This window comes from Pleurodeles waltl, chromosome 12 (genome assembly GCF_031143425.1).
Source record: "Pleurodeles waltl isolate 20211129_DDA chromosome 12, aPleWal1.hap1.20221129, whole genome shotgun sequence".
NCBI lineage: Eukaryota > Metazoa > Chordata > Amphibia > Caudata > Salamandridae > Pleurodeles > Pleurodeles waltl.
In genome coordinates this window covers 527,768,907-527,784,164 of record NC_090451.1, presented here as the reverse complement: position 1 = coordinate 527,784,164, position 15,258 = coordinate 527,768,907, and the positions used below count along the sequence as shown (strand labels likewise).

The 15,258-nt window shown below is 45.8% G+C and overlaps 1 protein-coding gene across 2 annotated transcripts in view; it reads right to left on the bottom strand.

Moving 5' to 3' along the window:
• The window catches only part of HYDIN (HYDIN axonemal central pair apparatus protein), a 2,122,366-nt gene that overhangs the window by 952,005 nt on the left and 1,155,103 nt on the right, over nt 1-15,258 (bottom strand). For both annotated transcript variants that reach the window (XM_069217473.1, XM_069217472.1), the window contains 2 exons: nt 5,413-5,540; nt 4,999-5,190 (listed from right to left, as the gene is read on the bottom strand). In XM_069217473.1, coding sequence (XP_069073574.1) covers nt 4,999-5,190; nt 5,413-5,540 — 320 coding nt within the window. The remainder of the gene's footprint in view (nt 1-4,998; nt 5,191-5,412; nt 5,541-15,258) is intronic.

The following is a 15,258-nucleotide window of genomic DNA, read 5'->3' as shown; positions in this document are numbered from 1 at the left end:
TAGAAGGTCAGGCGGTTGTTGAGGTACCTGGGGCCCAGGTCGTGGAGGGCCTTGTGTGCGTGGGTGAGGAGGCGGAACGTGATTCTCTTGCTGACGGGGAGCCAGTGCAAGTCTCTCAGGTGTCCGGAGATGTGGCTGTGTCGGGGGATGTCAAGGATGAGGCGTGCGGAGGCGTTCTGGATGCGTTGGAGTCTTTTCTGTAGTTTGACCGTGGTTCCGGTGTAGAGGGTGTTACCGTAGTCCAGTCGGCTGGTGACGAGTGCCTGGGTGACCGTCTTCCTGGTTTCGGTGGGGATCCATCGGAAGATCTTTCGGAGCATGCGTAAGATGTTGAAGCATGATGAAGAGACGGCGTTGACTTGTCTGGTCATCGAGAGGGAGGAGTCCAGGATGAAGCCCAGGTTGCGTGCGTGGTCCGTTGGTTTGGGTGCGCTGCCCAGGGCAGGGGGCCACCAGGAGTCGTCCCAGGCAGAGGGTGATGATCCAAGGATGAGGACTTCCGTCTTGTTGGAGTTTAGTTTCAGGCGGCTGTTCATCATCCACTCGGCTACGTCTTTCATCCCTTCGTGCAGGTTGGTTCTGGCGGTGGCTGGGTCGTTGGTGAGGGAGAGGATCAGCTGGGTGTCGTCGGCGTAGGAGATGATGTTGAGGTTGTGATGGCGTGCGATGGCTGCGAGGGGGCTCATGTAGACGTTGAAGAGGGTGGGGCTGAGTGAGGATCCTTGTGGTACGCCGCAGATGACTTCGGTGGCCTCGGATCTGAACGGGGGGAGGCGAACTCTCTGGGTTCTTCCGGTGAGGAACGAGATGATCCACTCTAGAGCCTTCTCTTGAATTCCGATGTTGCTGAGGCGCTGCACTAGGGTGCGGTGGCAGACCGTGTCGAACGCTGCGGAGAGGTCCAGGAGGATGAGGGCCGCTGTTTCCCCATTGTCGAGCAGGGCTCGGATGTCGTCAGTGGCTGCGATGAGGGCGGTCTCGGTGCTGTGGTTGGCTCGGAAGCCGGACTGTGAGTGGTCGAGGGATCCATTAGTCTCGAGGAAGGCGGCCAGCTGTCTGTTGACGGTCTTCTCGATGACTTTGGCAGAAAACGGGAGGAGCGAGATGGGGCGGTAGTTCTTGAGGTCGGTGGGGTCTGCTGATGGTTTCTTCAGGAGGGCGCTGAGTTCGGCATGTTTCCAGCTCTCCGGGTAGGTGACGGTGTTGAAGGAGCAATTGATGATGTCCCGGAGATGGGGTGCGATGACGGAGTCGGCCTTGTTGAAGACGTGGTGGGGGCATGGGTCGGTTGGTGATCCGGAATGGATAGTGTTCATCGTATGGATGGTGTCTTCGGTGCTGACCGGGGTCCAGGCGCGGAGGGTGGTGTTGGGGGGCGTCTGTTTGGTGGTTGGGTGCGTGGTCTGTGCGCTGAAGCTGTTGTGTATGTCGGCGATCTTGCGGTGAAAGAACGAGGCGAGTGAGTCGCAGAGGTCTTGTGAGGGGGTGATGTCGTTGTTTCCGGCGCTGGGGTTGGAGAGCTCTTTGACGATGCTGAAGAGTTCCTTGCTGTTGTGTGCGTTGTTGTCTAGTCGTTCTTTGAATGCTGTCTTCTTGGTGGTGTGGATCAGCTGGTGGTGTTTACGGGACGCGTACTTGAGGGCGGTCATGTTGTCTGTAGTCGGGTTTTTTCGCCAGGCACTCTCGAGGGTGCGGCAGTTCTTCTTGGAGTTCTTGAGGTCGTTGTTGAACCAGGAGGCTTTCTTGCTGTTGGGCCTGATGGGATGGGTTTTCAGAGGTGCGAGGTTGTCAGCGCAGTTGGTGATCCACTGTGTAAGGTTGTTGGCTGCTTGGTTGGGGTCCGCTGAGCTGGCGGGAGGGTTCTGGCTCAGTGATGTGGAGAGCTGGTCGGTGGTGATCTTGTTCCAGCTCCTGCGGGGAGCCTGTTGTGGGTGGTGGTGAGTCGTGGTTTTTCTGAAGCTGAAGTGGACGCAGCTGTGGTCTGTCCAGTGGAGTCCGGTGGAGTGGCTGAAGGAGATGTACTTGCTGGAGGAGAAGACTGGGTCAAGCGTGTGTCCGGCGTAGTGGGTGGGGGTGTTCACCAGTTGCTTGAGTCCGAGGTTGGCGAGGTTGTCCAGCAGGGTGGTGGTGTTGTTGTCGTTGTTGTTCTCCAGGTGGAAGTTGAGGTCCCCTAGGAGGATGTAGTCGGCGGAGGAGAGGGCGTGAGGGCTGATGAAGTCTGCGATGTCTTCGCTGAATTGTGTGCGGGGTCCTGGGGGTCTATAGATGAGGGTGCCTCTGAGTGTGGTCTTGGGGTCGGTGTGAATCTGGAAGTGGAGATGTTCGGCAGCTGTGAGGGTGTCGTCGGAGTTGGTCGTGATGCGGATGGTGTTCTTGTGGACAATGGCGATGCCTCCTCCTGTCTGGTTGATGCGGTCCCTCCGGGTGATCTTGTATCCGTCCGGGATGGCGATGGCGATGTCAGGCGCTGAGGAGGCGTTCATCCAGGTTTCTGTGAGGAAGGCGACGTCTGGAGATGTGGTGTCGAGCAGGTTCCAGAGTTCCACGGCGTGTCTGTGGATGGAGCGGGTGTTAAGCAGGATGCACTTCAGGTGGTTGCTGTTGGTGCTTGGTTTGGCGGGCGCGGTGCGGGTCTGCATGCAGGAGAACTTGCAGGATTGGCAGGTGAAGGGTCCGTGGGTGCGTCTTGGGGCGACACGGCAGCACCCGGGGATCCGGCCGGTGTTGAGTGCGATGAGGGTGGCGGCTTCGTAGGTCCGGCATGTAGGCTCGCAGCGGTGGGGGCCAGGGGGTCTGGCGCTGGGCACGGTCCAGGCGTGGACGGGCACAGACGGGCTTGCCTTTGGCGCGCCTTCGGCGCGCCAGCGGCGCGCCCGCTGTGCGGCCTCCATATGAGGGGAAGAGGGAGGGAGGAGCAGCTGGGAGGTGGGAGCGGGGCGGCCAATGGTGAGCAAGGGGGCGGAGCTACCGGAGTGTAGCGGCGGGAAACGAACGGGCGGCGATGGGGTGACACGACGAGGCTGGAAGAGAGAAGAACACGGTAAGGGCAAACAAGGTAAAAACAATACAATACAGTGGAACAATACCAGGGGCACAGGCACTCGGGGTACAGAAGAAAGAGCGGACACAGGCACTCGGGCACAACGAAGAGGGCGCTGGCGCTAGGTCACTGGAGGCGGGAAAAGGCAGTCAGGGCACAGGAGCACAGGGCACAGGAGCGAGAGCGGTCACGCTGGAGGCTGTGAGGCGGTGAGGGGAGCGACCTGCCTGAGAACCAGGGTCAGAGGTCGCTCTCTCTATCGCTGCGCGGCCTCCATATGAGGGGAAGAGGGAGGGAGGAGCAGCTGGGAGGTGGGAGCGGGGCGGCCAATGGGGAGCAAGGGGGCGGAGCTACCGGAGTGTAGCGGCGGGAAACGAACGGGCGGCGATGGGGTGACGCGACGAGGCTGGAAGAGAGAAGAACACGGTAAGGGCAAACAAGGTAAAAACAATACAATACAGTGGAACAATACCAGGGGCACAGGCACTCGGGGTACAGAAGAAAGAGCGGACACAGGCACTCGGGCACAACGAAGAGGGCGCTGGCGCTAGGTCACTGGAGGCGGGAAAAGGCAGTCAGGGCACAGGAGCACAGGGCACAGGAGCGAGAGCGGTCACGCTGGAGGCTGTGAGGCGGTGAGGTGAGCGACCTGCCTGAGAACCAGGGTCAGAGGTCGCTTTTGACCTGTTGTCCACCAGCCTTATTCTTTCACTTCCCTTTTGCTACTAACATGGTGCCTCAAGTTATAGGTATTATATTGTTTTTTTTTTGGTGGTGCCTATTTACTACTATAATTCCCAAGTCCACGTGCAGAATCAATTTATTGATTTTTTGCTACTTATGAATTCATGATGAATTGGTTACAAATGGAAAATGGCATATATTCTGAATCAATAATTATTTCTATTTTAAAGAGGATTTTATCATAGATGATGACTAATGCGATAGCCCATGAGGAGGGATAGAATATACTTCTGAATATAGTTGGACTCACTTTAGGTTTTTTACAGTATGCATCTGTTATGTAATACTTTGATAGGAACTAGTTTTGTTCTTTTATAAATTATTCTCTACACCACAGTTTTTGCTCTGTACATTTGCTTTTTACAGTATTTTTTATTTCTGTAATAACGTCTTTTACTACTTTTTAATTTACCTTTAAAGTCAAAATTGACTGAAATAAAGAATGATTGCTTGAACAATAGTCACAGTTTATTTACAGACATTGTACTAATTTATTTCTACTAAAAGAGAATGACAGGCCTATATAACATGAGCTGTATATTGGTAACTGTGGATAAAGTTAATGTTTTTCACCTCTGGCTTTTGCGTGATGTCATAGACAATACCAGCTTCACTCTCAATGTGTATTTGATGTCAATAACAGCCATTCCATGGGAAACACCCGTTATATACAGCTACCCATCTGTAATTCTCTATATGTCATGGCATTGGTTATTCCCAGTGGTGCTGGCCCTAAATGTGTGGTTTGTTTTTGTGTCTGATTTGGAACCAACATTTTGTGCAGTGTGGTCCACTCAATGCCTTCTTTATTCTGCCAGGTATTTCATCATACCTAATAAACATAGCATGGCTGTAATTCTGGAAGTGGAACACTTTCAATTGTCACTTTTGTCCATAAAAAGGCAATGATGCCAAGGTGAGAATGAAATTCCTGTGATGGCAATAGACTGCATGTTGACAGGCATTGGGAGATGATGAACAGAAAAATACCGGGATTATGGACTGCAGCTTACTACAGAGTGAACAAGAGAGTACATTGTCCTCATGGACTGCTTTGACAAAGAGCAAGACAGAAAAAGGGAATTAGAATGAGGCACTGCAGACAAGCAACTACATAATATTGTACTCAATTAAGTTTGGACCTTCTCTTCCAGGACACAATGGCTTGCTTCCAGCAACATTGCAACACTGAGTTTTAAAGGTTTTTCCCTTACTTGCTTTGGCTGCTCTTGGCTACAGACAGACCATTCACAGACAACTGGCAATTGGTTGTGGAGTTGGATGTATTTCACTTGGCACTGACCACACTGAACATCACTGAATTCAAGCTTCTCGCATGAGATCGAGAGCGTGGGCATGGTGACGCTGGCCTGCAGCTTGACATGAAAGACAGGTCCTCCAACCACCTTTGGGAAACACAAGAAAAAGAGCTCAGCTGTCAAAATTCAGCAGCAAGGAGTGAAAGAAGCATTTATTTTTGTAAGGTTCACAAAAAGGGTCAAGAGGTATAAGGTTCACGAAAGGTATTGTATGCAATGAAGATTGCTCTACTGAATTCCATGGCACATTTGTCCTATGTGCATAATGGAAACACTGATGAGCTTCATTAATTGCTGATTCCATCATACCTTGATGGGCAGCAGGACATGCACATCCCCAAGAGGAATGTTGGCACCACGAGGATCAAAGCTGATTTCAAATGTCTCTGTTTCACAGTAGGGCAGATTTTTCACACGGTCAAGCTCTGTGCTGAAACCTGGAGATTAGAGTGAGAAAATTGGTTTACATTACAACTGCAAGTGCACATCAGAATGCTTCAATGAGCAGACAAAGAGGAATAAGAAAATGTTCACATAAAGTGAGAAAGTACAATTAGGTAAGCCAGGGGAACTAATGACATGAACATTTATACTGATCTACAAATATTCCGCCATGCTTTTTGGTAATTCATCTACTTTTTTTTTTTTTAACTCACCTGTCAACTTCTAATGCCTTTCATTGAGAATTTGTACATGCTTTCTATTATTTATTTCTTAGTGAAGATGTTACAGATCAACAATGCAAAGGTACATACATATCAATTCAACATAACTAGCGCCAAAACAATGTTTTTACTCTATGTGAGAAATAAGCCTTTTAAATGGTGAAAGTGTTTCAGTCCTTTGGAGATGGCCAATGATTGTGTATATCTCCATTTGAAAGGCAATTTATTTGTGAAAACTAAAGATTCTATCACTGGGTTTGGAACTTTGCAAGGAGAGAGGGAGATGCTTCTCCCAAGAACACTGTTGAGCTTATAAGTGGAGCTCCAGAGCCTTTTTTGGATGCACACCAGATATGCTTCACCAGGGAAGCCTAAACAATGATAGCTGAGAATCTTTACTATATCTAAATAATAATTTTACACTGCTTGACAAGAAGGATGAGTACAGATGTCTCCTCTTGTGCTGTGAAGTCAACCTACAAGCCATGGAAAACCCAACAAGACTTGGGTTGTTAATGTATTTGTATGCATATTTTATCCAAAAAAGTGTTATGATGACAAGGTGGCACAACTTAAAAGAGAACCGAGACAGATAGAAAGGAAAACATTATCACCACTGAAAGGAAAGGCTTGTCAATGAAAAACAAATTTCACTAGCCATTATAGATCAAGCTATCGCTACTAAAAAAAGTTAGATTGAATACCACGCAGGGGATTATCTCTCATGGGAAGAACAATTTTATGATTTGATGAAGATCTTGTAAAAAGGTTTTTCTTGTACACGTGGTTGATTATTGGTATAAGCAGCAACAGCAGACAGACAAGCTAACAGAAATATTAAAGACCTGACCTTGCAAGATGTTACACGCAGGGTTAAATTACCTCTTTCAGATATCACAGCGGAAGTTATCACACAGCTAAATACAACAGATGCAGAACCTTTTAAACTTAAAGGTATAGCACTGCCTTGGGTGGTCACTTTGCCTCCTTCAGCAATTATGTATCTCTGTGCTAAATATATTGCCATACAACATGTATAGCCAGTCATGTCTGCATAGTCTATAAACTCTAGACAGTTCAGAGGACACCATTCATGAGAACAGGTAGAGGATTAAGTATGGAAGGAAAAATACATTCTTGCCTAAACAGGAAATCGATAAGACATTCCTGGTAAACTATAATCTGGAAATCAAACTGTGAAATATATGAATTTTGAGCCATATGAGGTAGCAAACAAGTCGACTTCTGGAATAACGAAAGCTTCTGTGATGACTTTCAAGTTTAGAGCCCATTTCTGCTTTTACCCAAGTACTTAGTAGAGTGTCCACTCTGATGTTTTTTGCTCCCTGGAAAGTGTGTTGCAATCAGCAAGAGCGCATGTAGAAAAAGGCTCTTCTGCTGGTGATCTCAAGCCCTACACTGTGGTTTCTCTCAAAATTGCCCCATAACCTTGTAAGGGGAATCGGACATTGGTTGATTTTTTTAAAAACTTTATATTTTTCCATATCAAACACAAAATAAAGTTTGTATACCATGTTACCCCTCAACACCAATTTCCCCATGCACTGTATTGCAAAAACATTCAACATTTTGCAATTAATAAAGGATAGGCACAGCTGAATATAATCAGACCTAAAACACTTTGCAATGTACTGTCCTATCTTTACTGTGGGGCACTGCGCCTGGTGTTATGGCTCGCCCACGGCTATTCCCGTAGGTCTTTGGGGGGGGGCATGAGTGTTGGACAGTCATGTCGTCAGTTTGCTAGCAGGGCTGTGTGGCCATGTTTAGGGTGAAAGGTACTGCGGCTAACTGGGAAGGACAGGGGGTTGGGAGTAAGGAGAATGGGGTGGGTCGAGGGCAGGGTGAGTCCGTCCACTGGTGAAGCGAGGAAATGGGCCAATACTGTAGGGTATAAGGGACTTGACATGTGGGCAGGTTATCTGTTGCAGATTGATGATCCAGGGGGGCAGCGGTTAAGTTAGAAGAAGTGCAAGTCCTCCACTGGAGTGGTAATTTTTTTCAGTAGCTCATCTATGCTGGTGCTATCAAGCGGCATCAGAGTCCTCGGGCATTCTCATGGTGTAAGGCTCTGGCTTCCACCTCTGCTCATTTCGCTCTCATCACAGTCTCATTCATAGACTCTTAATGTCAAATTTAAAATTAATAATTCTACTACATGATTAACAGGAATATACATCACTTCTGAAACAATTTTGCTTTAACACCTCTGTGTATGTATCATGTAAATTCAATATAGAACCTCAAAGCAGTGATGAGCAGCATCCAGACAAAACATAGGCAAGTAGTTACAATCTGTCGATTGTATCTTGCGTCAGCCCTGCTTCGGCCTGAGAATTTAAGAAAGATCATAATGGACACAATCATAATGGGACTCAGATACTCCAAGGGTATTTTCACCTAAATTGTAGGCCATTTTTGGTTAGTAATGGACTTGTTCATTGGAAAATGCCTGCTCAGGCAGCCAATATGTTCTTCAAAGGACTGGGTCTCTCAGCCATGTAACACCACTGCAGGACGGCCAGTCTAGAAAGTTTTCTTACTTAGTTCATAATAATGCTAACACACCCCATCAGAACTATCATTGGAGCTTTAATCCATTTAATCATCTCTGCAAGGCAACTTAGAATTTGCGATCAATAGTTATGCAGGTTCAGACTGCACCAGGCCACGTGTAGGGAAATAACATACTCATCTCGACATGCTCATCTCCATTACACCCTGGACTACACAATGGGCAAAACTTAGTAAGAACAACTTGTGTATAATGTGCGTGGTTCAAGAACTTGAAATTTAACAGCAGGTACCTGGAGTTTAGGGAAACAGCCGTAGTCTGGGTGCAGCAGGATGTACACATTAATCTTAGATTCCTTTCCCAAGATCCATTTTTCACGTCAGCAATGCCCTACATCTCAAACTAGTCCGTCCATGTTTTATACACAATTATATAAATACACCTAGAGCTTTACTGGCAGAATATTCCTTGCAATCTTCTATTGTTAAGAATTCACCACTACACACAACTGAATTGACCCATTTGTTTACATCCGTCTTTTGCCAAAAAGCTATCATAGGCTTTTTTTCCCCTACGGGGTGGGAAGCTGGATATGCAGCAGTGGTAGCGCCGGCAAGGATACCTCGGTATATCGCAGCCCTCTTCCCATTTAATGTCAGGCCAAGCATGTAGATGTCACTGTCTCAATTAGCGCTCTGTCTTTCAGGTTTGGCATCAGGTATAGTTTGGAGGGTACCCTCAGACTTTTGTTCTCTTTTAACTATCATATGTGTAGTATTGCCTGTTTCATGGTACCATTATATAGCAAATTGCATATGAGCTACATAAGAGTATAACTCCAGAGTTAAATCAAAGGCTTCCTTCTAAAAAAAGGAGTATCATTACATCCCATTATACATGTGATTGTCAGCCCAAGTTAGTCATAAGAGAATTCTGCAAAGTTTTAAAGAAAAATGTTTCACCCAATGCAATTGGCATATTGGAAAGCAGATACAAGCTTTTCTGTAGAATGACCATTTTGATAAATGCAATTCTACCACCTGCAGAGAATGAGAAAGAAGTCCATTTATTAACTGGACAATTCAGGTTTTCTAGCACAAAAAGTAATTTTCCTATCAAACTTCTCTTGACCTTAATGCCCAAATATTTAGGCATGCCTTCGCACCATCACAATGGGAATTCAAACACTATTCTACTTGTGCAGTCTGTAAGTGGGTATACCTCTCATTTTTCACAGGTTATTCTACTGCCTGAAAAGGGCCCACATTTGATTATCTCTCTAATTAAGAGGGATGCACTTTGCTTGTTCTTTTCGATGATCAAACATATATCATCAACATACACTGAGATTAGTAACCTACCTCTAAGATATTGTAGTCCCGTGTTAGCATGGTGTTCCTTCAGCCAGCTGCTCAGAGTTCCATGGTCACAATCAGCAGTGCAGTGAGAAGCAAGGATATACCTGCCTCATATCCTTCCAGATCCCCATGGCATGAAATACATCTGGTAATCCCAACTCTTGGTGCAAGTCTTGAATATAGCAATATCTTAAAGCTATTGATTTAGTCTCCCAATCCAAGTTGGTGTAGTATAGTAATGAATAATAGCCATTTCAGTAAATCAAAGGCCTTCTTCCTGGTTGAGAAAAACTGCAACAGTGGCTATATCGGGGTTGGCTGATAAAGTATTGCACATAGAGTATGAAGGTGACACAAGGTAGCCCTACTTTGTATGAACTCAGTTTGATCGAGCAAGTCTGGCCCAGACTAGCTGGACAACACAGTAAGTCAATTAGCAGTCACTTTTGCCAAAATGTTATTTATCTACATTGTATAGGAATAACAATCTGCAGGATTTGCTAAAACAGTTATCCTTGTCTGGTTTCAACAGAACTGGTATTACCACCTTACTAGTGGACTGTGGGGGCAACCTATCAGCAGCTGGCTTCCTATATGCCCCAAGCAGGAGTAGTGTAAACAGATCTTTAAACTCTTTATAAAATGTGGATGTGAGGCAATTGGCACCTGGGGCGCTTACTCCAGCCAAACCATCTATGGCCGCCCTCACCTCAGACTGAAGTTCGGTTTCGGACAGGAATTGCCTGTGGGTATTTTCGAGCCTGGCCACTAATTTCCTCCAGGTGTTTGTCGATCTGCGTGTCATTCACACTGAAGTTTGAGGCATACAGCTGTCTGTAATAGTGCATTCCCCAAATATTCCTGCAGTATCTCTTTCTTAGGGTCCTGATAAGTCTTCAATCTCAGTGACTATATTTTGCACCCTATGCCCCCCTAAGTAGCCATGTCCGTAATCTCCAAGGCCTCTCCCCCTAATTGTGATGCCTAGCCCAAGCAGGTAGGGATAAGAAGGCCATTTTTCTGTCTGCAAATTCTCTATATGACAGCAGCTTCAAATTCAAGTAAACTGTTCGCTCTCTTGACTTGGCATATCATTCTTCCAGGCCAGCTATTTCGGTCATTAACTCTTGCAGCTCAGTGTTAATAACACTAAGGACCCCTTTCTGCCTTTAAAATGCTCTCTGCACGTATTTGCACTTTAAAAGCCTACAAAATGGTTGCTATCTTGGCCACCGATATCAAATAGTGGAACAGCAGCCTGTATTTCATTCTAAAAACCATGCCTAATGACGAGTCAGTAAGAAACCTTCAGAATCATTGAGGGTAGGACTGAATAGGGATCTTCAATTCCAACAGTACAGGGAAGTGATTAAACAAGTTACATAGATTGTATGTGATGTCTGTTATGCCTGCTCTCAGTCTCGCAGAGATCAGACAGTAGTAAATCGTGGACAGAGTGGTGTACCAACAAGCAGTAAGAAAGAAATTGCTTGCACTTATAGTTCATACGCCAAGTATCCACCAATGCCCAGCATTTCGATAACAATACAAAGCACTTGTTCACATACAATGGGTGGTCTGCAGACCAAGAAGGACCTTTCAAGCTGTGGATCTAGAGCCAAGTTAAAATGACTACCTATTAAAATGTTATATTGTGGTGTCTAGTGCCATACTGCAAGAATTTCATTAAAAAATTGTGGATGTCAGGGTTAAGGCCATAAAAATTCACTACACCTGTCAGTACATCAAAAAAATTGCCTGTGACAGTCAAGAATCAGTCATTTGGATCTGAATGTACAGTATTTGCTTTGTAATTAATGGAAAGCAACCCAGTGAAGTATGGACTATATAAAGTAAGGGAATATGGTTGGTTCCCATTTAGTCATCAATGCTGCTACAATATTTTTCTTTGGTAACATGGCAATATTGTCATTCTGCCAGCCAGGTGTAGTTCCTTTTCACTAACCAGCCGGAGTGCCGTATTCCGATCTTTGTAGTTTAACCGCTTTGACTATACCAGTCGTGGGGTAGCACACTGCGGTGGCTCACAGCTAGTATGTGCTGTTTCGACCATGAACAGTTCATAGAGGTGCAAATATCACATCAGATCCAAGTGTATGGTTTCAACAAAAAGCTTTGTTTTCTCATTGTCGTGGACTGAAGTAGGTCCAGAATTATGATATCATTGGAGAGAGCCTACAGATCCTTATATTTCCCCTTTCGCTAAAAAGTTTCTTCTCTATATGCCAAATGGTCTCTCCTCTTAAAACAGCATCATCTTCTGTTTCACGTTTACAGCATTCAGAATATTGCTCTCTGCCACAGTACTTGATAGGCCTTCCTTAGGGGAGAGTTTCATATATTGTTAAGGGATAGGGAAGCTTTGCTATAGCTTTAAATGGCAAAGACAAACTGGCAGTGCAACCATGCCATTCCAGTCTGCAGTGGCAGGCTGGGAGCCATTTTGTAAGTTGTCGCATGAAGAGTGGCAGAAACAGTGCTTCAGCCCTGAGTGGACACTCTGTCTTACATGTCCTGGGTATCATATACTAGGGGCTTATAAGTCAGTCAGGTCTTGCCAATTGGGGGTATCCAATTCGACATGAAATTTGTTTGGGGCTAAAACACTGGCACTTATGTCTGGTTAGCAGGCCTTGGTGCACTCAGAGTCAAGAAACCAGCAGCATCAGTCCAAAAACGTGGGGGTAAACATGCAAAAAGAGTTATTTCCTTGCAATTCCGTTTCCCAGATTGGGGGAAATAAAGATGCTTTAGATCCTCATAAAATTAGTCTAAAAATGACATGCAATTAGAATAAACCCTTGTGGCAATATTCTGGCCGAAAGATACCACAGTGAATGGATACAACTATGCTCCAGCTCAGAACCCCAGACACTTCATCTGAAATGGACAAAGATTAAAGTAAAAGTAAGCATCATGAAGGTCTATGATGCATCACCTAATGCTAAATGAATAATTAAAAAAACTTAGCAAACAGTCAGAATATAGCCTTAGCAATGTGTATACCGTCCAATATGATCCGATTCACGGACTAGCTACCTTTATGCTTAAACTACCCCTCTTGTGAACTGACTCCACCTGTACCATGAGAACACAGGTCCCCTCGTTCATCGTGGTCATTCCCTTCAATCCCAGCAAGATAGGCTCTCTGTGGGCCCCAAAAGTACCTAGAAGGTGACCTAATGAGCAATAGTGTATTGAGTATTACTGAGTTTTTGCTGCAACACGCTAAGTCTGTTAGCCATCTGTCCAAAGTAAGGGGTGCTCCCCTTCACCATGCCATAGCTTCTCGATGCATACCCATGAGCAGGGCCAGTCCAGCGAATCTCCTACTGTGCTTAGGATTAGGTATCAGTTTGACAAAGCCCAGCAATGCTGTTAGGGCCTCATGCAGCAGTATCAGGTCTACAATGTAATTTAGGGGCTGGAACAATTTACTCCAGTATTCAGTGATCCCCCAGCAGTCCCACATCAGGTGTAAGAAATCAGCAGCAGGAGTGTTAAATCTTTCAAATGCATCACTATCTCTCAGCCCATATCTATACAGCCTTGCCGGAGTGTAGCAGTCCTTGTGGCGGTAGTTGCAATGCAATAGTCTATGTCTGCTGCTCATGGAAACCTCTTTTCTGCTCCAAGTATTCTGTAAGTCCCACTTCATCTGACCGGTGTGTAGTGGTGTATAACGTACGATAGCACGACCGTGAATTCCACAAGAATAGCTTAAGATTGGGTTTTCAACTTGCCTTCAGCAGTCGTCACTAGGGCTATATGAGCTGTATGATCTGCAGTTCATTTAGGTTTCTGTAGTCTAGCCAGTGTATGCCCTTGTCTCTATCCCTCCCTGTACTGCTGTGTTGCAGCATATTGCCCAAAGTGTTTTAATTCTCTATCTGCCTCGTCATAGAACTCGCATAGTTATAACTGGATCTGTCCAGGTGTCTCAGGATCCATACTATACCAAGTCTCTAGTTCCTTCTATACTACTAAGGATGCCTTTAATCAATTTAAGAATGCCATTTCCCTTTGATATGCACTATCCTCGTATTACAGATTTAAAGGCCTCCCATGCTGTTCCATGTCCCTGCAATGAGTTCTTATTCATGTCAAAGTGCGTCACTATAGCCTGCTTAATTTCTTTCCGAAAAACCATGTCAAGGAGCATGGCTGGTTGCAGGCATCACATTTGACACTTCCCTCCCTTCTCTGGCTGGTGTAGCACAATTATCACCGGAGAATGGTCTGACAGTGTGCGAGAATCGTGTAATGTCATGTTTCCACCCCAGTTCATCCTTGGTCCCCAACAAGAAGTCCAGCCTGGAGGCCGTCCTGTGGACCACTGAGCACAACTTATATTTCCATTTGGCACCAGAGCATGTTCTCCACATGTTGACTAGTTTGTGAGTCTGTATTATGTTTAGTAGCACAGTTCGAGCACCACTATGTTGTCGAAGTCTGATTTTTGAACTATCTAGGGTGTCATGTAATGTCAGGTTGAAAAATCTCCCTTCAACCTGACATGAATGCCTCGGCAACATGCCACCACTGCACGGTAAAAGCCAGGGTCATCGTGATTGGGCCTGTAAGCGCTGATGGTGAGGTGTTTTTGCTGCAGTATACCCTGAACTATCAGGTATCTCCCTTCTAAGTCCGACACCATGTGAAGGGGTCGGACCCGGTGGCCACGCCTAATAACCATGGCAACCCCCCCCGGAGAAGGTGAAATATGTGGCAAAAATATCTATCGGTGCTCCTTTATTTAGCCACATCCTGGATTCTGTGGGGCAAGGGATGGGTCTCCTACAGCAGGCGAATGTCAATCAAATATTTTGAGGCATAAGCTAATACCTGGCCAATATCAGGCATATTTTTCTAGGATTGTTTAGAACTTGCACACTCCATGTTATGCATTTCATCAGAGGGGGTCTATGGTCAGTCTCTATAGTGGTAGCAGTATGCGTCAGGCTGAGTTTTATGGAAGGCTATAGCGTACACATAGCAGTCACTTAATCTAATTGTGTAATAGTTTTCCCCAATTACCTCACCAACCCACCCTACCTACCAGGCAGAGTCCTATCTTTCCAGTGACACTTTTCTCTCATCCACTGCACTCGCTTCAACACAAACATAGCCATTTCTCTCAGAAACATTTCCAAATTTCAGGCGACTTCCGAATGGGGGTGCCTAATAGGAAATTGTATAAAATATAACAAGCAATTATACGGAGAAAACAATATGCAAGTCATAGAGTGCCCTTGTTTGCAGTTATAGACCCATAGCAGAAAGAAAAAAAAAATACAGATTATGATGTGATGTGGCCAACTCTGCAGCCTACCAGGAACCCACAATGGGAGCCCAGGTCGTAGAGAGTACGTTTGTATTCCCCGAAGTGTGGTCCAGTGCGCCATGGTGGATCTCCCTTGTCACTATGCAACAGAATACAAGTTTGCCATTGTCAAAAAAGTATATCATTCAATGTGCTGAGGCAGTCATTTGAAGCAGATCCATTGGGGTATTGAGTCTTATGAGCCTGGTGGTCCATAAAGATGTGAGGTTTGCCATTACAGTAGAATTGCAA